The 24,703-nt window shown below is 40.1% G+C and overlaps 1 protein-coding gene across 1 annotated transcript in view; it reads right to left on the bottom strand.

Moving 5' to 3' along the window:
- Nucleotides 1-1,907: 1,907 nt before the first annotated feature.
- The window catches only part of DOCK4 (dedicator of cytokinesis 4), a 306,106-nt gene continuing 283,310 nt past the window's right edge, over nucleotides 1,908-24,703 (bottom strand). The window contains exons 44-54 of the mRNA XM_065401620.1: nucleotides 24,096-24,179; nucleotides 22,144-22,263; nucleotides 21,471-21,592; nucleotides 21,048-21,168; nucleotides 20,445-20,526; nucleotides 20,102-20,211; nucleotides 18,468-18,635; nucleotides 11,144-11,216; nucleotides 6,814-6,927; nucleotides 5,710-5,771; nucleotides 1,908-2,327 (exon numbers count right to left, since the gene is read on the bottom strand). Coding sequence (XP_065257692.1) covers nucleotides 1,908-2,327; nucleotides 5,710-5,771; nucleotides 6,814-6,927; nucleotides 11,144-11,216; nucleotides 18,468-18,635; nucleotides 20,102-20,211; nucleotides 20,445-20,526; nucleotides 21,048-21,168; nucleotides 21,471-21,592; nucleotides 22,144-22,263; nucleotides 24,096-24,179 — 1,476 coding nt within the window. The remainder of the gene's footprint in view (nucleotides 2,328-5,709; nucleotides 5,772-6,813; nucleotides 6,928-11,143; nucleotides 11,217-18,467; nucleotides 18,636-20,101; nucleotides 20,212-20,444; nucleotides 20,527-21,047; nucleotides 21,169-21,470; nucleotides 21,593-22,143; nucleotides 22,264-24,095; nucleotides 24,180-24,703) is intronic.

The raw sequence follows: 24,703 nt of genomic DNA, 5'->3' as shown, positions 1-24,703 counted from the left end.
ACATCTTTTATAATGTGGTTACAGACACAAAAATGTTATAGTCAAAAGCAAGAGCTAGTTCAAGGAATTTCAGACTTCAAAATAGGCAAGATACAAAGCTAAAATTCATATGTTCCTTTTTCAGTTATGAATACTTTCACTAAAACATAAATATTTTAACATATATTAATTTTTTCTGACATTCAAAATTGTAAAGTCAATATGGCAGAATTATTGTTAAAAGCACATATGTACAAATATTCTTTTTTCCATACATAAAGTATTTGGCATAATTATAACAATCTTACTGCATACACAACTGTTTGCTTCTTTTTTCACATAATGGTACACTCCTTATTAAAATTAACCAGTTATGTACAAAAATACTTGAACATTTATTATAGAAAACCTCTATAGCTACCATCAACAGCACATACCTGCTGAAGGTTTCACTGAGAGAATATAAAAAGTGGTCACTTTCTTCCAGTTAAGCTATCAACAAAGCAAACAATTAAAATCAACATGAGCTTCCCCAAAAAAGAAGGAGAATATTTTTAACAACATGATTTAAAATACAGTTCATAAATCTGTTGTCAACCAAGTGTTAAAAACAGTAAGTAAAAGAAAGAGAGCTACAAAAAATACATACACAAGGTGCTTTTTCCACACTCCTACATCTGGGCATCAGCTTTCCATTGCTTTACAGACACTATCTAGTGAAATTCAACCTAGAACTGTCTACCATCATCTTCCTTCAGTAAAGATGACAATGATCAACTAAGTTAAAACAACCAATCAAAAATAAAAACCAATAACAAACAACAACAAAAACCTGCACTAGTAAGAATATACATGAAGAGCTGTTAGGAATTTTGCTAATTTGTGCAGAATTGTAAATTAATGCCCTTTATCTTTTAAATATTTACTGATACATAGCCAGTGATTTATATTCTTTAAATTTGTTCACTTACTGCATTGATTTGATACTAACCAGTATTGATTCTTGTGTATCCTTATTAACAGGACACATTCATTTATGCCTCTATAATATCTGGATATTTGTTCTTCTGGTACAGAGTTTTTTTTTTAAGTTAACTTTCAAAGACAGGAGAAAACCTCCAACTAACTATTAATGGGATTTTTTTTTGAATGGGCTAACTGAAAGAGTAAAGGTAAATCGCACCTTAAAAAGAAAGAAGTGCACCAGATACAGGAGATAAGCTACTGTTATAGGACTAAAGAGTTTCTCAACAATCAAATTAATTCCCAGAAAGGTGTTCTACACTGAATGAAATGTGAATATTTGTTACTCTTAGAAAGCAACACAAAAGTAGTATTTTGTTTCAAGAACTTACAACTTTTGTCTTTAGAACTTTTTACTGCGGGGTAACTTGCATTAACAACCCCCTCCCCCGCACCACCCCTAACCCCACATGCACAGATATTTGAATTGACCAACCTGCTCATGGGGAAATGGGAACAACCTTCAGCCTACTTGCAGAAATGTCCTAGCCTACAAACAATGTGGTTAGGAAGCGTGCATTTATTTCTAGTAATTAGCTCAGTTAGCATAGCCTACATTTTGTAAGAAGCATACAACTAATGCAAATGAGAGCTTGTGAGGTTTTAGATTTAATTAAATTATTTTTTAAAAATGAACATAACATACCAAATAGCTATGCATCCATATTTACCACCTTGAAATTAACAAAATTATCTCATTCATGCTTCCTGTAATATCTGGCAATCAAAATTATTAATTTCATTTAATAATGTGCAACATAATATTAATAAGCATTTTAAAAATCATTTAAAAGAAAAATTGGGTAAAATATTAAAGTGCCTACACTAAATGTATTTTACTTTTTTTTAAATATTATTTCGTAAACGGTAAAGAATTCATTGCAAGTAAATATAAAAGTGACTTCTTATAACTGAGACACTTTCCGAGGAAGAGGCCTGGGCCGAGGAACCTGTTCAGTCCTCCGGCTACTGTTTTCCAGATTGTTTGGCCGCGCCAGCAGGGGTTTGGGTGGCAGTGCTGGTGGATCTGAAGTGACAGGGATGGAGAGGCTGTGAGGTAGCGGAACAGGCCGTCTCAAAGTTCGTTCATAAACGCTGTAAGGTGGCGGAGTTTTACTTTCTTTTCTCATCGGCTCCTCAGAAACACTGTAATTTGGAATAGTTTGTTCAATCCCTTGACTTTCAAAGCCAGAAGTTTCTGATGTGCTACATCGGCTAAGTGAAGAGATTCCACTGCTGTAACTTCCTGACAAGACTGGGGAGTTGGATATGAGGCCCGAGGAATGACATTCCACTGGAGATGGGGTAAATGATTGCATGGATCCCTGCAAAGAAGAAAAGAGAAGGATTCATGTGAAGGAGAATTAAGAGCAATGTTTCTCCGTGAACACTAAAAATCCGGGTAGATTTTTTTTTTTTTTTTGCACTGATTCTTGGGAGCTTGATAGATGAAACATGTATTTATGGTCGAATTAAGATCCAGTAAAAATATAGTCCAAGCTTGTCTATAGAATGCTTATATTTTCAAACTATACATCAAATACTGTTCATGGCAACAATTTATTTTAGTGGAAGTAAGCTATATTAAAATGTTGTATTCCTATCATCAGTCTCTGGAAAAATCTGTCAGTGTTTAAAAAGAAATAACTTTCATAGTACTGACAATGGAATATAGCTTGCAGTGTAACTAGTAGCACTCTGCCCTCTACTGCCAGAACACTGTATCTATATCACATTGAGTACTTCTGCTACTTCAGTCTCTGGTTTAGAATATATTTACAGCTTTCCTCCCATTTTTTGCAATGAATCATGCTGTAAAAAGAGATATAACACTGCTTCATGTGTGCTAATATTCCATGTATGATTTTTTAAAAATTAACCACTTAATCATTTTATAACACAGGAATGATAGCTGTTTAATGAGAATAAATTTCTATTAAATTCCCCTGCATTTTATCAGTGTGGTGTCTGGTTTCAGGACCATAACTTATCACCAGATACCATTAACAGTGCAGGTAGCTTCAAATTCTGCAGTGTGCATCAATGTTATTGAAAATTTTTAGCATCTTCTGCTTGTGAAAGCCACAGAACTTCCAGGATTGGGAATATACTCAAATCACCATTGCCAGCCTGGTTTAGAAGTATTGTTTGCTCTAAGCCAAGTGGTGATGAGGCAGCTCAAGCTATTGTATATGTGATAAATATTATTTACTAAAGATATTATTCACTAAGATTCTCACTTATGAGTCCTAGTTCCTCAGCACAAGATTGGTAGAACTCCCTCAACTCTTAAAGAATTTTTATCCTCAAGAACAATAGTACTGGAGTAGAGTATAAAACAGGCCCTTTGTTGGCAGTCATGTGCCACCCTCGATACCTGAAGTCATAGGTATTGAGTTCTTGGTCCTCAGTATTGAGTTCTTGGGTCTTCAGAAAGGATGAAAACAGTAAGTACTGAGAGAGGGCCAGGATCTCTCCCATGTACTCCTGTGGAGGCCTCCAACTCAAGGCAGCTCCACATTATGGTTTCCAGATTTCCCCTTTCTACATTCATGTTATAGAAGTGGAGATGGGAAGAGTGAATCCAGCTTTGCTGGTTCACTTGTAATCTTTTGAAAGAATACTATTCCAACTTCAAGGCACTGCTTGCATCCTACATTGACAGATATAGGATTTCTTGGCAGAGGCAGACCAGTTTTTGCACTGATGATGACACTCAAACGTCAGTGCTCTTGGGGCATGAAGTTCTACCCTTGATACAGAGCCTATATCAGTGCTACCTTATGTCATTTTTCTGCTGGCACATTTCTTAAACTTCTTACCTTCCAGGAGTGAGAATCCTGGCAGTGAGAATCATTAGAGAAGTGAAAATTACCTGTAATTATAGTTTTCTGTAGATTTTACTCCAATAGATTTCTTATGCACTTACCCCACATATAATTTGGGGATTATTAGAGCTGGTTGTAATTTTTCTTTTTTTGAAAAAACAAACAAACCTGTTTAACAGTAAAAAAAGGGATTGTGAAAATTGTACTTTTTTTTCTTCTCAACTCTAGTGATCTTTTTTTAAAGTGTCTCAGTGCTTGCACTTTGTTTCTGTTTTTTCTCTGGAGCAATTTTTTCAGTGACGATAAAATATTTTTAATTGGCCTCTCCTGGGAACTCTGCCACCGATGTAAGTGGAGGATCTGACTTGCAATGTTTGTTGGGCAGCATTAATTCCAGGCAGGGGATGGTGCACAATGGTCAAAGCGGGGACATGACACACACTACTCCATTACTGCTATCCTGGTGGGTCAAAATTCTTCATGAACCAATAGAATTTGGTTGGTCTGACGCTAAGGAGTTAAGAGAGAGGAAGGAAAACTTTAGCAGAACATCTTCAGGGAAGCAGAATCACAGTAAAATAATTTTCCCTTTTTGATTTTGATTTCTTTACAGTAGAATAGCACTTGTACTGAATTGTGAGGAATTGAATGCGTTAGTAAAGGTGTAGACTTCTAGAGATTTGCTGAAAACTCAGTTTATCCTAAGCATTTTTATATAATGCCCATCACTGCAATAATTAGGCACCAGTAGTATACTGTCCATTAGAATCTCCTTATTCTCCTCTGACTGTCCTGGAAGTTACTAGGCCACACGGTACTACAGGCCAGAGGCTCACGATTCTGCTGAAGAAAGGAATGAAAGAAGCTTGGGTTTGAAAAACTGTAAGAAATACAATTAGTTTTTAATTATGACTTAGTCATAAACTCAGACTTATTAGTATTAAGGCATGAAATATACAACAACAAACAACTGAAGAGATAAGAAAAGATATTATACATACAAAAGGTTTTGCTAAGTACCAAATACGTTAGACTTATGCTAGCTAGTTTGAGAGACAGTCCGGACACACCAGACTCAATCCTCAGCTGAACAGTGGTGGAGGGAATGTGGATCTAAAACAACTTTCTGTTCCCCTGATCTTGGGCTGGCTGGTGCCCAGCTGCTCTGTTCCAGATTAGGATCAGATAGCTGTGAGCACAGCAGTGGAGTCGAGACAGGTGCTTAGAGCTGGCTTTATGCACCTCCACCCCATGCCGGGGGAATTCTTGGCTGCCCATCTAGGGATTGATTCAAAGTCCACTGAAGTCATTGAAAAAATTGAAAGATTTTCATTTACATCAATGGAACTTAGATTAGATTCTTAGGGGCAGCTTCCTCAGGCAATGCAAAGGGGCTGGAAGAAGGGCCAAAGATTGAGTCCAACGTATGGCAGGGGAGGAGTGAAGAGGGTTTTATTTAATTGTCACTGTGGGCTAAGAAAGCTGGTGTATTTCGGAAATCCTGCTAAACTGCTTCCTTCAGGTTGTGTTCCTTTGTGTAGTAGGAGGCTTCCACATTTGTTAAGGACATTACGTCTGAGATATTATCTGGACAAAGTCTTAGGCCAAAATTTTCAAATGAGAGCTTCTGGGTGCTCAGAACTTCTGAAAATCAGGCCACTTAATTTCAGTGCCTAAATATTTAGGATCCTAACTTTAGGTACACAGTTTTGAAAATCTTAGTGTGAAGGTTTTAGGGCTGCTACTGTCAGTTACATTTGTGAATGCGAAATGTGCATAAATGCAGTAGCATAAGAAATGATCTAAAACAGACAATATAAATTAAAAGTTATACACCACACAACATAGACATAACAAGCCCCATGGAATAGGCCAGTACCTTCATTGGAGATCTGCCAGCAGGAGAAGGGGAAACTGAAGCTACATGCCTTGCCGGTGAAGCTGTGAAGTTAGAAAGGGTTCAATTTAATTTCATAGAAACTAGACAGATTTTAGAATGCCACCCTCGTGAAAACTGTAAATCAGATTTATTACAGAAATTCTACCAGATACAAAAGGTCACCAGTATGTTTAGATGGATCACAGAAAAAAAAAACAACCCAATACAAAGGTATTCCTGGGAAAGCTTTGTTAATGGAAAAGAGATGATCCAATTTTTACTACCCACTACCTCCCCCTGTTCGATTCTGTGCATCTTGCTCAAAGGCTGTGCATACTTAAGAAGATTTCATTTGTTTTCAAAGTTATGCAAAGGTTATCTTACAAGAGAATACATACAGCATGAAATATTTATGCACCCATCTCCCCTGGCAATTTTTACATCATTCTAAACTAACTGGCAACGTGATTGAAAAAATTTCCTTATCATGCTCTCTTCCCCTCCCTTTGTTTGTTCTTTTAAGGAAAAAATTCTGTACATATGTGTTAAACAAGCAATAACACATCACAAAGCATGCTTCTCCCAGAGGCCTGCAGGTCCATGGTGTATTGTGAGGATAAATGGAAAATATCTTCAATCACTTGAAAACAATCATACTTAAAGTAGCACTTAAATATCTTTTCCTTTAAATTGACAAAATGATTTTTTGAAGGACAAACTGGTTAGTGAAACTGAAACCATGGCGTTACACGACTGCCTATATAGCACCACCCAATAAGATGCTTTTTTTCAGAGTGCCCAGGTTGTGATTACTAACCTCCAATCGTAAGATCAAAAGACCAAAATCAATCATCTCTTCTGGGTATCAACATGAATCTAATAAGTCATTAAATGAAGATGCAGGATATTGAAAATGGAATGTTACAAGAGTACAGAACGTTAACAAGATGAAAGTAACTGCAGTTCTACAGCCTTCCATCCGAGGCAATGAACTGATAAATTATCCTGCCCAGGGAGTTAAGTGTTAATCACAGTGGAAAGAGTCAAAGCCATCAAGTAAATCATTTTGTATTGGAGGTTGGCCTGAAATGTTCATATATTCACCAGTTTGTGTGGGTCTTGGTGGCACAGGGGGAGACATAAGCTTTCCACTTTCTGACATGTTCCTGGCTTCTTTTCCACTGTCCAGACTCCAACTGCTGGGGGTGGTGTTTACAGCTGGAAGAGAATGACAATGCTGACACATCCGCTAATATTTCCAGCTCTCAATTCCAACCTCTCCACCTTTCCTATATCCATGAAGATTACAAATATGTAGAGTTAAAATGTTAACCAACTTAACAGCATGCCTGAAAAACTCACCTGATTACAATAGCATTTTAAAAAGCACTTAACATCATGCATGTTAGACTCCTGGCCTGCTTGATGTGTGTATTTGGCTCCCTAGGTGAGTTTGAGATTGTACAGCAATTTGGACCTCATGAGCAATAGCAACTGAAAGAGCACTCTGGTGCTTTGCACACACAGATCCAGCTACAGAGGGAAACAGACTACGATCCCATGAGTCAGGGCTACTCTACACTAGAAGCACTGCATCAGGCGCAGCTGCACCGATGCAGTTGTGCTCCTGTAGTGCGTCTGGTGGAGACGCTCTATGCTGACAGGAGAGCGCTCTCCTGTCGGCATAATTACCCCACCTCCACGAGAGGCGGAAGCTGTGTCAGTGGAAGAGCATCTCCTGCTGACATAGCGCCAGTGTGGACAGCGCTTAGGTTGCTGTAACTTGCGTCGCTCAGGGGGGTGACTTTTTCACAGCCCTAAGCATGGTAAGTTACAATGACTTAAGCAAAAGTGTAGACCTGCCCTCAGATTCCCCCGTAGCAGGCTCCCTGTTTAAAGAGTTCTATGTGGAATGAAACAGACTGTTCCGAGGCAGTTTCCTCTGAATCACTTTACATATGGAAAGACTGGAGAAGTAAACTGACTAGAATTCCAGCCAATATTCCCTCAGAATATCTTCAATGTTAACACACTTCTGTTGCCCTGGCATAGACCGCCCCCCCCCCCCAAAAAACCCCGCAAAAAACCCGAGAGAGAGAGAGAGAGAGAGAGAGAGAGCGCGCAAAATGGACGGGTAGAGGAACTGAACAAAAATACATAGGCTGATGAAGAGAAGAGATAAAGTTAAAAAACATTAAAAACTGCACAAAATAAAAAATGGAGTGAGGGCAGCATATGACCTTTACTTTGTATCCATGAGGTCCAAAGGTTCTAATTAAAAATGTAATTTTACTCGGTTGCAGGATGACTTTGGCACCCTTGACTTGTATAAGATCACTGTTTGGTATTTATTAGTGTCATTTTCCGGGGCTTATACATCTTTAATTGAATTGTAGTGCATGGAATAGTGATTACTGCACAAAGCATGAAATATTCTCTATGACGGGAACCAGAGAGGTCTCATACTATAATATTCTCCACACTTGTCTGACAAAAAGATATTTAACACTGGCAGGCCCAAAAGAGATCTTAAAAATTGCAATTTTCCTCAAAGCTACCCTCTAGTTAATGAAAAATCTATTACCTTCAAAAAAAAAAAAAAAAAAAAAAAAGGACTATAGAATTGGTAGAAGCCCTTTTAAGCTGAACCATCTGTTGACAATAAATTCAAAGTGCTTCCAAGATATAGGGAGCACAAGCTCTGTCTACACCATTCTTCTCTTGGCCTGTCCTCCATACTTGTGTGCAAACATGGTACTGAAACACAAGAAGGACCTTGTGCTCATTTACGAGAATGGAGTGAAAGTCAGAGTGCAGTGTTCATGTTGTTATTCACTATTTCTATTGCAGTACATTTAAGGACTACGAGATTCCTACTGTACCAGGCACTGTACAAATAACACAAGGATAGTTCCTAACCCAGAGATCTTACAATTGAGAAAATACATAACAGGAAATAAATACACAAATAAGGGGGGCACAAAGAGGGAGGTATGTTTAAACCAGTATCCAATTGGTTTCTATAGTCACATGTGCCCTGATGTTCATGTGCCCAGATAATAATGACCAATCTGATATTGGCACGAACCAACCTTGATAGTAATCCATTTGCAGAAATATTGCTCACAACCTGTCACTACATTAAAAAACAAAACAATGACAAAAATTTCCTGACATTTTATTACACTTTCTAAAGCAGAAACATTTTATAAAATGTTCCCTGTAGATATTACAAAGAACTAATTCGTGATGAGTGAACAATTTTATTCAAGGGGGGCTAAATAATGAAATCGTTTGCTTGCAGAACAACGAATTCATGAACTAAATTAAAACAAATGTATTTAAAGCACCAAGATTCCTTGTATATTTAATTTTCCAGTCCTAATATCCAGGATTCAGGTTTACCTGGCAACTCACCATTTACATTTTAATATTCATTTATTCATAAGTACACATAACATATATTATGCTTTTAATAGGTACCAATTAAAATGCATTCCAGTGAGAACATTTTTATCGATCTTTTTGATTAATTCTCCTGGGGAGTGCTTCTGCAGTAGAGGGTTGACCGTGAGAGCAGCACACAGTAATCAGCCTATTTCTTAAAAAAACATTTTCTCTTGTTATTTCCTAATATGTAAGAGAGACATTTAATGGTAATGGTAATATGTTACTTCCATCTAGCAGCATGATCTGTCCTTACTTTAAAAGTAACCAGATGGGCAGGACCCCGGCTAACTGGCTCCCTAGGCTCCAATCTGGTGGTCGAGTAGACTCCCTAGACGGCCAGTTCTTCAGCTCCCAGATCAGCATATATCATTTTGTAAAGACCAAAATATTTCTGCTGCCTGGACCAGAGCTTTGGAGCGGAGCCCGGAGCTGGAGTGCGGAGCAGTAGGTTTTTGCCCACAGCTGGAGCAAAGCCGGAGCGGAGCAATTCAAAAATTTGATTGCTCCAAATCCCTGGCCTGGACATTTTGGATTTTTTGGTCCCATGAAAAATTCTGGCTTTTGAATTTTCATCCTGATTCAGGAGGAAAAAATATTAGAAAACTCAATTTACTTTGCAGGATGGAAATTCCACTTCCTGGTCGGCTCTAGTTATAATTTTCTTTTGAATTGTATGATTTGAATTAATCTGTTTTACTGCAAACCATTTGGAGTGTCTCTGTGTATTCCAGAGTGATTTCAGTTTAAAACTTAGTGCTCTGTGAAGGGGTAATTACGCTAACAATACAGAAGCACCCTCATTTATATTTTCTTTATAGCAAATAATGGATGTTTCTTATTTACTTTAATATGTTAAAAATAATTAGATGTATTTCCCATAGCATTCCAGATATAAACAGGGGGAGCAGAGGTAGATTATGTATGGCTAAATGGGAAATGGATATACCAAACTTCAGGGTTCCCTCCCATTCCAAGATCATCTCAACCTCCCCTTCAGCCTCCAGATGAACATGTATCTTTCTCCCACTCCTGAGCCTTTAAACTTCCTCCCAAGTGATCCAGTCCAGTCAGCGCTCAAGACCATGCTAGCAGGCAGACAGCCAGCAGCAATGCCTTGCCATCTGCTGTTCCATCTCTGACTCTGACTCCCTGCTATCTCCTGGGCCCTTCTGAATGCAAGGCTCAGATCACAGGTACACTGTTCTTTCCTTAAAAAGCAACAGAGGGTCCTGTGGCACCTTTAAGACTAACAGAAGTATTGGGAGCATAAGCTTTCGTGGGTAAGAACCTCACTTCTTCAGATGCAAGTAATGGAAATTTCCAGATAGATTTCCATTCCATACGGCTAAATGCAGTGCCTTGCATGGTGTCAAGTATCAGAGGGGTAGCCGTGTTAGTCTGAATCTGTAAAAAGCAACAGAGGGTCCTGTGGCACCTGTAGTCTTAAAGGTGCCACAGGACCCTCTGTTGCTTTTTACAGATTCAGACTAACACGGCTACCCCTCTGTTCTTTCCTTGTGAAGCAATTTGAGATGTATGGATGGGAAGTGCTATATGAGATCTAGGAACTATTATTATTCACCAGCCAGTCAGGAGGAGTGACATTCTAGAGTGACAACTTTAATTTATCTTCACTGACAGGGGCGGCTCCAGGCACCAGCACACCAAGCGCATGCCTGAGGCGGCAAGCCGCGGGGGGCGGCCTGCCGGTTGCCGTGAGGGCGGTAGTCAGGCAGCCTTCGGCGGCATGCCTGCGGGAGGTCCGCCAGTCCCACGGCTTCGGCGGCAATTCGGCGGTGGGTATGCCGAAGGCGCGGGACCGGCGGACCTCCCGCAGGCGTGCCACCGAATCCGTGTTACCAGCGGACCTCCCGAAGGCATGCCGCCGAAGGCTGCCTGACTGCCATGCTTGGGGCGGCAAAATACATAGAGCCACCCCTGTTCACTGATACCCAGATTGGCAGTGGTACAGGATTCTACTCACCTTTCTCAGGGCCAGACAGGTAAGGATCACTTCGGGGCAAAGCACCATCTCCGATATGATTAAACAGCATTCTCTGGAAATTCAGAACAGTGCATTTTATGGGAAAAGACAATGGCAATCCAATGACCTTTTAAAAGACAATTACATTAATTTTGCAAAAACAAAATGTTCAAAAGAATTTGGCCCAAATTATTTAAATAAGGAAAATGATCTTGAAAACTGAGGTAATCCAAATATACAGAGCTGGTAGTTTTGTATCTTTGTTTTTTGTTTATTAAAGAGGCATATTGGGGTAATCCTCCCCACCCCCTGAGAACTTAAAATTGTATGGAAATGAATAGAAAAAAATGGAGGTGAATTCTTCCTTTTTGGAAATGTGTGCATATTGGAATAATTTGAGATAGTTATTATTTATTGGCTTTGGCAGTATATAAGGCAGTTCCCTGCCCCATTACAATTACAACCTAAGGCCCAATCCTGAAGTAAAATCTGTGTGCTTTGACTTCAGTTGGATACCAAATGGGTATAGAGGTCCATCTGCAAGGATTCATTGTAGGATCAGGACCTAAATTGGATACCGATATTTGGTGACGTCTCCTTGGTACTGGGTCATTTTCCTAATTCTGTCCAAGATCTGACACTTCATGGTAGCAGGGTCCCTTAGCTTTATAGTGGGTAAGAATTATCCCCTGCATTATGGCAATTCCCTCCTACCTGAATATTGATTACTACAGAAATCATAGGAATACAGTGCTATGAAATTATTCTAAGTTTCTAGGTGTTTCTATTAGCAACATTCACACAGCACATTGATCACTTTTTGGAAATCCTTTTTGACATTAAATAACAGGAAAATAAAATAAGTAGCTATTCCCACAAATAACTCAGATCTAATTTTTGAGGCAAAGCTAAATAGAGTGTTGTGTTCTACAATTTAAAGGCAGACCAGACCAACAATCAGTGAGGGAAAACCAATCAAGCCAAATCCTGTTATCACATCTTCTTCCAGCATTAACTACTGCTCTTTGACAAGAAAGTGAGGCAATAAGTTAAAAAAAAATCTGGTTTCCTTTCTGAAGGAAAAGTACAGGGGCTGAAAAAGCACTGAAGTCACCAGTAGGGATCAAGGAAGCAAATTCATATGAAACATAAAGGAAAGGGGATAGATTGAAACAAAAGAATGACAGTTATGTATTTTGCAATGCTGTTGCAGCTGTGAAGGTTCTAGGATAAGAGAGAGACAAGATGGAAGAGGTAACTTTTATTTGGACCAACTTCTATTGGTGGAAGATACTAATATTTGGTTATGTCCAGGATGTTGAAGCTGATCATGGCATTCAGGAACAACATCATAACCAGCATCAACTTCCTGGATGGCACGATAAGCTTCAGCAATGGAACCCTACAGACAATTATATACAAGAAACACATGAATCACCTCACCTACCTTCACAGATCCAGTAACCACCCCAAACACACCAAGAAATCTGTTATCTAAAGCCAGGAACTCAGATTCCACAGAATATGCTCCAAAGATAGACCCTTAACATCTTTATAACTGCCTTCATCAAACAAGGACACTCCATCAGAGAAGCAAATCACATCAGGGAACGGGCCACCTAAATACCTCAAGAGAACTTGCTTTGATACCAAAACCCCCACGTCCCTCCAAAAAAACCAACAAAAAACCCACCAACCCAAAACCCACCCAAACAAACCCCCAAACCCCAAACGCACATCCCTGCTTGTCACCCACCAACCCATACTGGAATCCATATAGAGTATCATCAAACAATTACAACCCATACTTGATGGGAACCACATCCTGAAACAAATCTTTCCCAAACCCTATCTTCTGGCCTTCTAACAACTCCCCAAATCAGAAGCAAGCCTCCCATAGACCAGGACACACTAACTCAAAGCAGCACCAGACCGTGCCAGAACAACAGATGCAAAACCTACAGACAGAGGCGGATTAAGATCTCCTGGGGCCCTGGGTCAGAGCAAGTGTGTGTGTGTATGTGGGGGGGTGCTCTGGTGCTGGAACCATGGCCCTGCCCAACCCCTTCCGCCTGCGGTCCCATCCCCATTCTGCCCGCGGCCCCACCCATGACCCTACCCCATTCCACCCCTTCCCCTGTGTCCCTGGTCCACATTTCGCCCGTTCATTAGGAACTGGGGAAACTTTTGGGATGGGGGAGCCTATACAGGAAGGATGGGCTCCACTTAAACCAAAGTGGAACCAGACTGCTGGCACAAAACATTAAAAAGGTTGTAGAGCAGTTTTTAAACTAGGAGATGGGGGAAAGCCGACTGCTGCAGAGGAGCATGTGGATCGGACAGAGACTTCTCTTAGGGGAGAGTCTAATAATAGAGAATCTCCAGGTTATAGTCAGGAGCAGAGGACGGAGAAGGATAAAGTAGGGGCCAGATCAGATGATAAACATTCACATAAAAAAGAATCTGACACATCAGAAAAGGGCAGACAAATAAACAGTGACAAGTTTTTAAAGTGCTTGTACACAAATGCTAGAAGTCTAAATAATAACATGGGTGAACTAGAGTGCCTTGTGATAAAGGATGATATTGATATAATAGGCATCACAGAAACCTGGTGGACTGAGAGCAATCAATGGGACACAATCATTCCGGGGTACAAAATATATCGGAAGGACAGAACAGGTCGTGCAGGGGGGGAGTGGCACTATATGTGAAAGAAAATGTAGAATCAAATGAAGTAAAAATCTTAAGTGAATCCACATGTTCCATAGAATCTCTATGGATAGAAATGTCATGCTCTAATAAGAATATAACATTAGGGATCTATTATAGACCACCTGACCAGGACAGTGATAGTGATGATGAAATGCTAAGGGAAATTAGAGAGGCTATCAAAATTAAGAACTCAATAATAGTGGGGAATTTCAATTATCCCCATATTGACCGGGACGTCAATTGTCCCCATCAGGACGAAATGCAGAGATAAAATTTCTCGATACTTTAAATGACTGCTTCATGGAGCAGCTGGTACGGGAACCCACAAGGGGAGAGGCAACTCTAGATTTAGTCCTGAGTGGAGCGCAGGAGCTGGTCCAAGAGGTAACTATAACAGGACCGCTTGGAAATAGTGACCATAATACAGCAGCATTCGACATCCCTGTGGTGGGAAGAATATCTCAACAGCCCAACACTGTGGCATTTAATTTCAAAAGGGGGAACTATGCAAAAATGAGGGGGTTAGTTAAACAGAAGTTAAAAGGTACAGTGACTAAAGTGAAATCCCTGCAAGCTGCGTGGGCACTTTTTAAAGACACCATAATAGAGGCCCAACTTCAATGTATACCCCAAATTAAGAAACACAGAAAAAGAACTAAAAAAGAGCCACCGTGGCTTAACAACCATGTAAAAGAAGCAGTGAGAGATAAAAAGACTTCCTTTAAAAAGTGGAAGTCAAATCCTAATGAGGCAAATAGAAAGGAGCATAAACACTGCCAAATTAAGTGCAAGAATGTAATAAGAAAAGCCAAAGAGGAGTTTGAAGAACAGCTAGCCAAAAACTCCAAAGGTAATAACAAAATGTTTTTTAAGTACATCAGAAGCAGGAAGCCTGCTAAACAACCAGTGGGGCCCCTTGACGATCGAGATACAAAAGGAGCGCTTAAAGATGATAAAGTCATTGCAGAGAAACTAAATGGATTCTTTGCTTCAGTCTTCACGGCTGAGGATGTTAGGGAGATTCCCAAACCTGAACCGGCTTTTGTAGGTGACAAATCTGAGGAACTGTCACAGATTGAAGTGTCACTAGAGGAGGTTTTGGAATTAATTGATAAACTTAACATTAACAAGTCACCGGGACCAGATGGCATTCACCCAAGAGTTTTGAAAGAACTCAAATGTGAAGTTGCGGAACTATTAACTAAGGTTTGTAACCTGTCCTTTAAATTGGCTTCTGTACCCAATGACTGGAAGCTAGCTAATGTAAAACGCCAATATTTAAAAAGGGCTCTAGAGGTGATCCCGGCAATTACAGACCGGTAATTCTAACATCGGTACTGGGCAAATTAGTCGAAACAATAGTTAAGAATAAAATTGTCAGACACATAGAAAAACAAACTGATGAGCAATAGTTTCTGTAAAGGGAAATCGTGTCTTACTAATCTATTAGAGTTCTTTGAAGGGGTAAACAAACATGTGGACAAGGGGGATCCAGTGGACATAGTGTACTTAGATTTCCAGAAAGCCTTTGACAAGGTCCCTCACCAAAGACTCTTAAGTAAGTTAAGCTGTCATGGGATAAAAGGGAAGGTCCTTTCATGGATTGAGAACTGGTTAAAAGACAGGGAACAAAGGGTAGGAATTAATGGTAAATTCTCAGAATGGAGAGGGGTAACTAGTGGTGTTCCCCAAGGGTCAGTCCTCAGACCAATCCTATTCAACTTATTCATAAATGATCTGGAGAAAGGGGTAAACAGTGAGGTGGCAAAGTTTGCAGATGATACTAAACTGCTCAAGATAGTTAAGACCAAAGCAGACTGTGATGAACTTCAAAAAGATCTCACAAAACTAAGTGATTGGGCAACAAAATGGCAAATGAAATTTAATGTGGATAAATGTAAAGTAATGCACATGGGAAAAAATAACCCCAACTATACATACAATGTGATGGGGGATAATTTAGCTACAAGAAGTCAGGAAAAAGTTCTTGGAGTCATCGTGGATAGTTCTCTGAAGATGTCCGTGCAGTGTGCAGAGGCGGTCAAAAAAGCAAACAGGATGTTAGGAATCATTAAAAAGGGGATAGAGAATAAGACGGAGAATATATTATTGCCCTTATATAAATCGATGGTATGCCCACATCTCGAATACTGCATACAGATGTGGTGGTCTCATCTCAAAAAAGATATACTGGCACTAGAAAAGGTTCAGAGAAGGGCAACTAAAATGATTAGGGATTTGGAATGGGTCCCATATGGGGAGAGATTAAAGAGGCTAGGACTCTTCATCTTGGAAAAGAGGAGACTAAGGGGGGATATGATAGAGGTATATAAAATCATGAGTGATGTGGAGAAAGTGGATAAGGAAAAGTTATTTACTTATTCCCATAATACAAGAACTAGGGGTCACCAAATGAAATTAATAGGCAGCAGGTTTAAAACAAATACAAGGAAGTTCTTCTTCACGCAGCGCACAGTCAGCTTGTGGAACTCCTTACCTGAGGAGGTTGTGAAGGCTAGAACTATAACAGCGTTTAAAAGAGAACTGGATAAATTTATGGTGGTTAAGTCCATTAATGGCTATTAGCCAGGATGGTTAAGGAACGGTGTCCCTAGCCTCTGTTTGTCAGAGGATGGAGATGGATGGCAGGAGAGAGATCACTTGATCATTGCCTGTTAGGTCCACTCCCTCTGGGGCACCTGGCATTGGCTACTGTTGGTAGACAGGATACTGGGCTAGATGGACCTTTGGTCTGACCCGGTACGGCCGTTCTTATGTTCTTATGATCCCGACCCATTCCGCCCCCTCATCTGCAGCCCCATCCCCGTTCACTCCTTTTGGCACCCCCAAGACCATAGAAGCTCTATCCCCATGCCACGGCCCCAGGGCCTCAGAGGGGAGTGAGGGCTCCTCCAGTCCTGGGGCTGCAGCCAGGGTCTGAGCGCTGGGGCTTCCCGCGCCACCCTGTGCTTCTGCTGAGGACCGGGGTCTGGGCGCTGGGGCTTCCCCTGCCCCACCCCACCTGCCTGGCACTTCTGCCAGAGACCGGGGTTGGGGAGCTGGGGCTTCCCCGCCTGCCCCACAGATTCTGCCACGGCTCTGAGCTTCTGCTGCCCCATGGCAGATTTCTGCTGGGGCTCCCCAATTGGCCAGGGCCCCTGGACACGGGCCCCATGGGTCCATGGATAATCTGCCACAGCCCACAGACTTATCTCCACTGCTAGGATGATTAATGCCTGACACAACACACAAGATCCATGGGTCCTACGTATGCCTATCACAATAAGTGGTGTAGCTCATCCAGTGCATCAAATGCCTCAACAATTATGTGGGTGAAACCAGACAATCACTTCATTCTTGAATGACCTCACACAGAAAAATGATAAAAGACAAAAACACCCTACCACCTGTGGGCAAACACTTTTCACAAAGCGATACTCCATATCTGACCTCTCAGTCCTCATCCTCAAAGGAAATCTGCACAACACCTTCAAAAGTTGAGCTTAGGAACTTAAGTTCATAACTCTGGTAAACACTAAAAATCATGGTCTCAACAGAGACACTGGGTTTATGGATCATTACAACATTTTGTAACCTACTAACCTTCCTTTTTCCTATGACTGCAGAGGTGTTAATTGCCCACTTCATTTTAAGTAGTTTCTTGCAACATGTGCTAACCTCTCATGTTTAACAATCTGTCCCACCCTGTATTTAGCTGTGACACCTCCAGACCTGAAGAAGAGCTCTGTGAAGATTGAAAACTTCTCTCTTCCACCAACAGAAGTTGCTCCAATAAAAGATATTACCTCACCCACCTTGTCTCTCTTATGTAGGAGAATGACTCCAATCATGGAGCAAATAAGGACTAAAAAAGACAACAAACCAATTACGGGGGCAAGTGTCTATGGAGCTTTTCAAGCTAGGTCACTAACAATAGGCATTCACATTCTTCATATGGAGAACAGGTAAGAGAGACAAGGCATCACAACCCATCCAGAGACTAAGCAGCTAGCACTGAAAGGTAGTCAGTAGATGGATAGATGTAATCTTAAGCAGCCACTCAAGGCAGGACTACTTGTCCAATACTTCTGTGGCTTGGGTCCTACTCCTTGTAACTTCCTCAAATGAGGTGTGCAGTGATCTGGCAGCATTGGATTGGAAGAGCAGGCATTTCCCTTTGTGCCTCTTCTTTTTCAGGTTGAAAGACAACAGTATAAATTACTCTTTCACTTGGTGACAAAGAAATCCAGGGAGTATAGTATGAATGCTCCGATGGAGACCCTGAATGCAAACTAGTGCTAGAATATAAGTAGTAGGGACTAGTGACAGCATCCATATCTAATTTTTATAAAGTGCTAAGTGATGATTTGGCCTTTAAAATCTCTCAAGAGTGAATATGTTTTTCTGATGATAGAGGGTTAGAACGGTATCTTTTGCATATGACCCATTCTTGCTATCCTGGAAGGAAGGGGCTCTGAGAAGCATACCTGCCCCTTTTCCTAGAAAAGTTAGACTCCCTTTAAGGACATGAGAGGAAGAGGGGGAATAGTTGAAACTTCCTGCCTTTGAAATATACTTCTTTGCATGAGAAAAGTAATTTTCTACTTACCCTGTCTGGGGACACTGAGGGTAGAGATAGATTGGGAGATTTTCCTGTCAGGTGAGCCTCTGGGAGAGTGGAGATTGGGCCTAGCGGCTCCTCACGCTCTCTTGGTGAATCTCTGGTACAACGGGGAATGGAGGCCGCATTCCACTTGGCAAAGCAAGAGTTTACAGGCTGGGAGCAAAAATGGCACAGTTCTTTCTTTATGGCTGACTGAAAAGCCACTTTACATACAGAATATCTGCAGGTCTTTGCTCTATGCAGCTTTGGCTGCTCTGCCATTCTGAGTTTGGCAGGAAGCTGTCAGTTGAGAGTACTCATTTTGTGGTCCCTGAGAACTGCTTCTCAGCCTGGCTAAGATTAAGTATTTGTTCTGAGATTGTCAGCTATCATGATGATGGGCATGGTATAAAAGCTTAAATAGAAAAGAGGAGAATATTTTCTCTTCAAGAACCACCTTAATAGCCAAGAGGTGGAGAGTGAGTGAGAGAGAGGCAGAACTAAAATTTAAGAGAAAGCACCAAATAATTTCTAAAGTAAAAGAACCAGAACTACTGCGTTTCATGTTGTCAGAGGCAGGATTTCTGGGGGGGAATCAGAATGGATGTTGTTTGCCCCTGTCATAGGGCTCCCTGTCAAAGTGCTTCAGTTCCCCCAGTCTCTGCAATAATGAAGGCCATCCTGTGGAGACGGAATGGACTAGAAGTGCTTTTACATGTATAACAAGGGGAAAAGTACTGGAAAGAAAGTAGGCCCATTAATAAAAAGCATTTAATTAATGAGGATTCAAAATTGGCTGGTACAGAACTCATTTTGTAAGCCTTTTTAATCCAGAGAACTAAAAGGATAGTGATATTCCTACGTAGGATTCAAAGACGGTGATTTTAAAATGAAAACTCATTTCTCCTCTCTCTCCTCCCTTCTCACCCACATGCCAGAAAAAATGCCTCCCCTTTCCTATTTGTCCCTCCTCTCTGAAATGACACAAGGATTTAGAAATTGCCATATGTGATTGGCTTAGTAGTATATCTTGCCTTTGACAATGGCCAGTAATTACGATGTTTCAGAGGAAGGAGAATGGAAGCTCACTATGGACAACTGCTATTGTAACAGCCCTTCCACTTTCCTTGCTCCTGACCTCACACAAGAACAGTCACGTAATGGCAGGGAGATGGACTATATGACCTTCGCATCTCCCACTTCTTTGATTTTATATCAAAACCAGGTCTAAACTGGGCAGATGGTAATCACAGATTAGATCAATTTAAGCAGATTCACATTTCAATTCTTGCTTCTTCTCTTTAGTATGTACTGTATATTTTACTAAGTAATATTGCCTATAAATATGCAGAGAACCTTTCCTTTTTCCCATTGTATTCATAATGTTGCCAGTTCAGAGGAATACCTACCTACCAAAAGTAACAACAGTGGGTAGAGGTTGTAGCGGTAGGCAATTATCTGTCCTATCTGAAAACATCTGAACATTACCAAATGAGGAAGTGCCCAAATTTTCTCATACTGATTTCTCTGATCTCTTCTAAAATAAAATGTTCCTGCTGAATTAGAGACAAAGTTAAAGAAGCTTTATTATCATATTCATCAGAGTAAACGTGAATAGATCTCCGTAACAAACTGTGTACCTGTGAAGGTTCTGCAGGAATCGGGTAAATGGCACTGCATGGCCTTTCTCTTGGGGACAGGCAAGAATTTTCTCTGGAATGCTTATGTTTGTCAGACAACAAAGGAGAAGCTGGAATATAAAAAAACCCCAAAAGATAACTTAATGCACTAAAATGCACTGAAATACTGATCACTTAAATTCTGTGGGCCAATTTCATAACAAAGAGAGACATCCTATTGTTCCCCTCCCAACAATTCACCTTCCTCTGACAATAAACTGCATTCTGTGTCACACAGGCAATAATTTGAGATTCAGTGGGTTAGTGTATTGACAGCCATTTAACTCAGTGGACAAGCACTAACCTCTGGCACTGGATGGAGCAGAGCTGGTCACATTAGGTGAAGCGGAATGAGTAGAACTCAAGCTTGAGGTAGATGGACTTGGCTGGAAGTTGATGAGACACTCTTATGATCACATCATACATACGAGTTTGTAAAATACAAATACACTGCATATGTATTACACAAACGTTTTGCCCAGAGAATATTTTTTAATTTATTACATTAATTTTCCAAGAGCTTTAAGCAGCAAACTGATGTAAATAATATGAATATCATTTATTACATTTTGAACTTGCCGCAGTGTTAATGACAATTAGACCGAAAGGTCTGACTAGAGAAAAGAAACGGATTTGTGTTAGATTGTGTAGCTTTAAATAATTTTTCTCACATACATTTATATCTTCAAATTGGACTGTATAGTTATGTAAATAATAATCATTCTCTATAACTAAAAAGGCTGACAGCCCATAGAACATGAAGGTCTGTTTCTAAAAAAATCTTTTAAGACTCTTTCAATCACAATTCTAAAGTAAACAGAAGATGATAGTGAGTAAATAAATCTAGTTCTTTCTTGTGAGAAAACAATAAGATCGTATTTAGCTTAGCTATGGCAATACTTTGTACCTGCATGTTGAAAACTTCGTCGGAGCTTTCTGATTGCCCAGTGATATTGCTGACTTCAGCAGAGGCTTGTGATGACAATGACGAGGATGAATATCTGTTTACGGCTGGGTAACTTAATGGACTGTTACAGGAAAAATAAAAAATTGATGTAGTTAATTCCTATTCCAAGTTTTCCAATTTATTAAACATCAATGGGGAACAAAGAGAAAATAAACACTATCTCATCTCTTATCTCATACACTCTAATTTGGGTTTATTTATTATACTGTGATTTTTATCAGCTATGGATGTCTGCAGATGCCTGTGCACTGATATATTAAGAAGCATATATATGATAAACTACACCACAGAGGAAAACTGTTCAGTACATCGTATGAAAATGCCAAAAACTAGAAATTCATGGTAATTTAATCTTTGATTTACCTGCGTCTAGGAATTACCCTGGCACCATCTGGGCTCATAGAAGCAGGCGCTGAATTTCTACATACACGAGGGCTTCCATTAGGGAAGTGAACAGGACTAGCTTGCACACATGCAGAGAATTCCTAATTATTGGTTAAAAAAAGGTTAATTAGAATAAGAAAAGCACCATCAAGCATTTTGTGACATACCTTTTCAATTTACTATCTGTACATTTTCATTTTGAATCAGGTGCATTAAATATTAATATCTAAGAAGCTAAAGTATTTTTTCTGCAGTGATGTTCAACATTTTCCTTTGATAAAGTAAAATCATTATTTTTCTTTAAGTCACAAAGATAATTTCAAAAAGTGAAGAGAAGCTCCAATGCTACATCAATGTAATGCAACCAAGCAACCAAAAGATGTCACTATTCGTTACTTAGCAGAACTAACAACCATGTTCAAATGAAGCAGTCGCTGCAGCTAAGCTGTGTCCAGGACCGGCTCTAGGCACCAGCGTTCCAAGCACGTGCTTGGTGCGGCACTTTTCAAGGGGCGGCACTCCGGTTTTTTTTGTTTTTGTTTCGGCGGCGGCACTCTCCCCCCCCCCGTTTTTTTTTTTGCTTGGGGTGGCAAAAAACCTGGAGCCGGCCCTGGCTGTGTTCTATGGCCTGTCAGTGCATCTGTTCACATACCTGTATTCCCAAACTTGACTTCATCACAAAGAACTGATCTACTAGCTTTTTGTGTAAAGGTCTCATATCCTGAGGCACAAACTTCTCATGTACAGCTAATCCGAATTCTAGAATCTGGGCCTTCACAAAAAAAGGGGAGAAAAAAAGACATTTATTTGTTGCGTTTCAGTTTAATTTTTGCTTTCCATCATTAACCACCATGCTACAATACATATTTTAGAAGGACCTTGATATTAAACAAGGCCTAAGGCCAAAACCAGGCATCTAGACAAAAACATTTACTTTTCTCCTCTTTGTGCTATTTGACTTTCAGAAGAATTTAGCTGGCTTGATACCAATGACTCAGTGTGAAATGTGTGAATAAGCAGTTCTAAAAATATGAATGAAGACTTTCCCCAAACAATACTGGGAAGAAAATGTCACTGCGTAGAAATGTGAGAGATGATAACTCTGATAAGGAGCCAGCAGATCTGGGCAGACAACATGGATGTGTGCAAACACAGTTCTTGGAATGCACATCCTGCTATGACTACAGAGCCCATGTTATTTCACTACCAGGTATCTCCTAAGCAGTGATAATTAATGTGGTGGCTTTATATGAGGGACAAAGGTCCACCAGGCTTGAGAGTAATAGCACCAAAACATATCACTTATTATCTTGTTCATATTTACTTAGATGGATTTAAAATATTGGCTTGGTTAAGTGATGAACCAAATAAACTTTAATGTAAAATAGAATGGTTACATTATGTTGTAATATCTTTGAATGAGAGCATCCAGCGGACATTTTGAGCCAGCATCTCAGTGGGTGTAAATCAGCAGAGCTGCACTGACTTCCCCATCACAGGTGAAAATGACCATTTTGTTTCAGGGCAGGTCAACATTAATCTCTGCTTCTGAGGTGTTCTGGTGCCTCATGGGAGTTTACCCTTAGATCCCTTGTGCCCCATTCTCTCGTAGGGGCCCTGCTCTCCAGCTGGACTACATCTTCCATGATGCATCATGGCTCTCCCTGCAACTGAGCCACTGCAGTGCATCATGGGAGTCTATGGGGTCAACATGCAGAAACAAAACATTTCATCTAGGTTTTTCCCAATGAAAAATTCAGCCAAAATTGATTTTTCCTACAGAAAATTTCTATTTTGACAAAAAACGATTTTTTTTATTGGAAAATGTTTTGTTGGATGTTTTTGACCAGCCTAGCAAGTAGGTAAAGTTTATCTTAACCAAGTGAATATTTAAAGTTCCTTTTTCACATTTTATTGTGAAACAAAGGGGAAAATAAAATATCAAAATAAAAAGTAGACATAGTTAATAATGTCATTTCCCAGCACATCTCTTCCTTTCAATTCATCACAAACTATGCAGCTCATCTATCTTTATTTTCCATAAATAGTAACTTCTACATTAAGCAATTCAAACCACACAATAAAAACAAATACAATAGAAAAAAAGGAGAAATACAGTTCAAAGATCAAATAGTGATCCTAAGTTTTTATATAAAGTGCAACCTCTCAATTCCTTAGTTCCTGTCTATTTTTATTTCCTAGTCAGGCAAGTATTTGTGGAATTTTTTTTTTTAACATAGTACAAGTTGTATTATTACTACAATATACTTTTTAGTCATAGCAGAGTCAGTCTGTCGTAGTAGTAAAATATGTAACAACATGCAAATAAAACAAATATTTGCAAATGCAAATATGAAAGGACGTTCTGCCTCTTACTGGTCCACTTATATTTTTTTGGAGAGAGAAAAAGAGGATCAGAGAGATTAAGTTAATTACACTTGGAAACCTACTTATAGGGAGTTGCAGGCTATCTGAAAACTTATACAGCAAATATTGAGGGCCACTGAGCAGCTAAACACTGCAATTTCATATCTAATCCGGGCACATATCAATTTCAGCTAGAATACACAGCAGGCTCTCTGCTATGTCTTTTCTCCATTTTACCTGCTCAAGCATCAGCTCTCTCAAGCGTGTGATCTTCTCCCCATCCTCTGGGTGGTTCAAGATATATTCCTTCACAAAGAATGCCTAAGCAGAACATAATCACGGCACAAAGTCACAACAAGTTTGATGAATATGTTTTACAACAGCTTTAAGGCACCAGGTTTTTCAAAACAAAACCCCAACTCTTCCCACAGCAGTACAGAATAATAAAATCATGCATCATAGTTACAGACCCATTTTCATATTTAAAGTTACTGCCGTTCTTTTTTAACAAACTGATATGCAACTTATACACAGAGGGCACCTGCACAAATAAATGGCAGACATTTCTTGTATGAAAAGCCTTTAACCGAGGTCCAATAAGTGAACCGCTTCCATTTGGCCAGGTAGGTCGCTCTGGTGGGAGGCTTTCTGCTGCCCAACAGGGCCTGTTAAACACCGGCCGAGCGCTTCTGCTCCTCCACATTTAACCATGCAGCAGCCAAGCCATCAGGTGCAGCGCTGCCAGGTTTGGATGCAGAAGGCTGCCGTGGTTTTGGGACAGCAGGTCTGGCCTGAGTGGCAGATGTAACAAAACAGCCACCGAGGGGTACAGCAGTGTGCCGAAC

This window comes from Emys orbicularis, chromosome 1, assembly GCF_028017835.1.
Source record: "Emys orbicularis isolate rEmyOrb1 chromosome 1, rEmyOrb1.hap1, whole genome shotgun sequence".
Classification (NCBI taxonomy): Eukaryota; Metazoa; Chordata; order Testudines; family Emydidae; genus Emys; species Emys orbicularis.
This window is presented reverse-complemented; position numbering and strand designations above follow the sequence as displayed.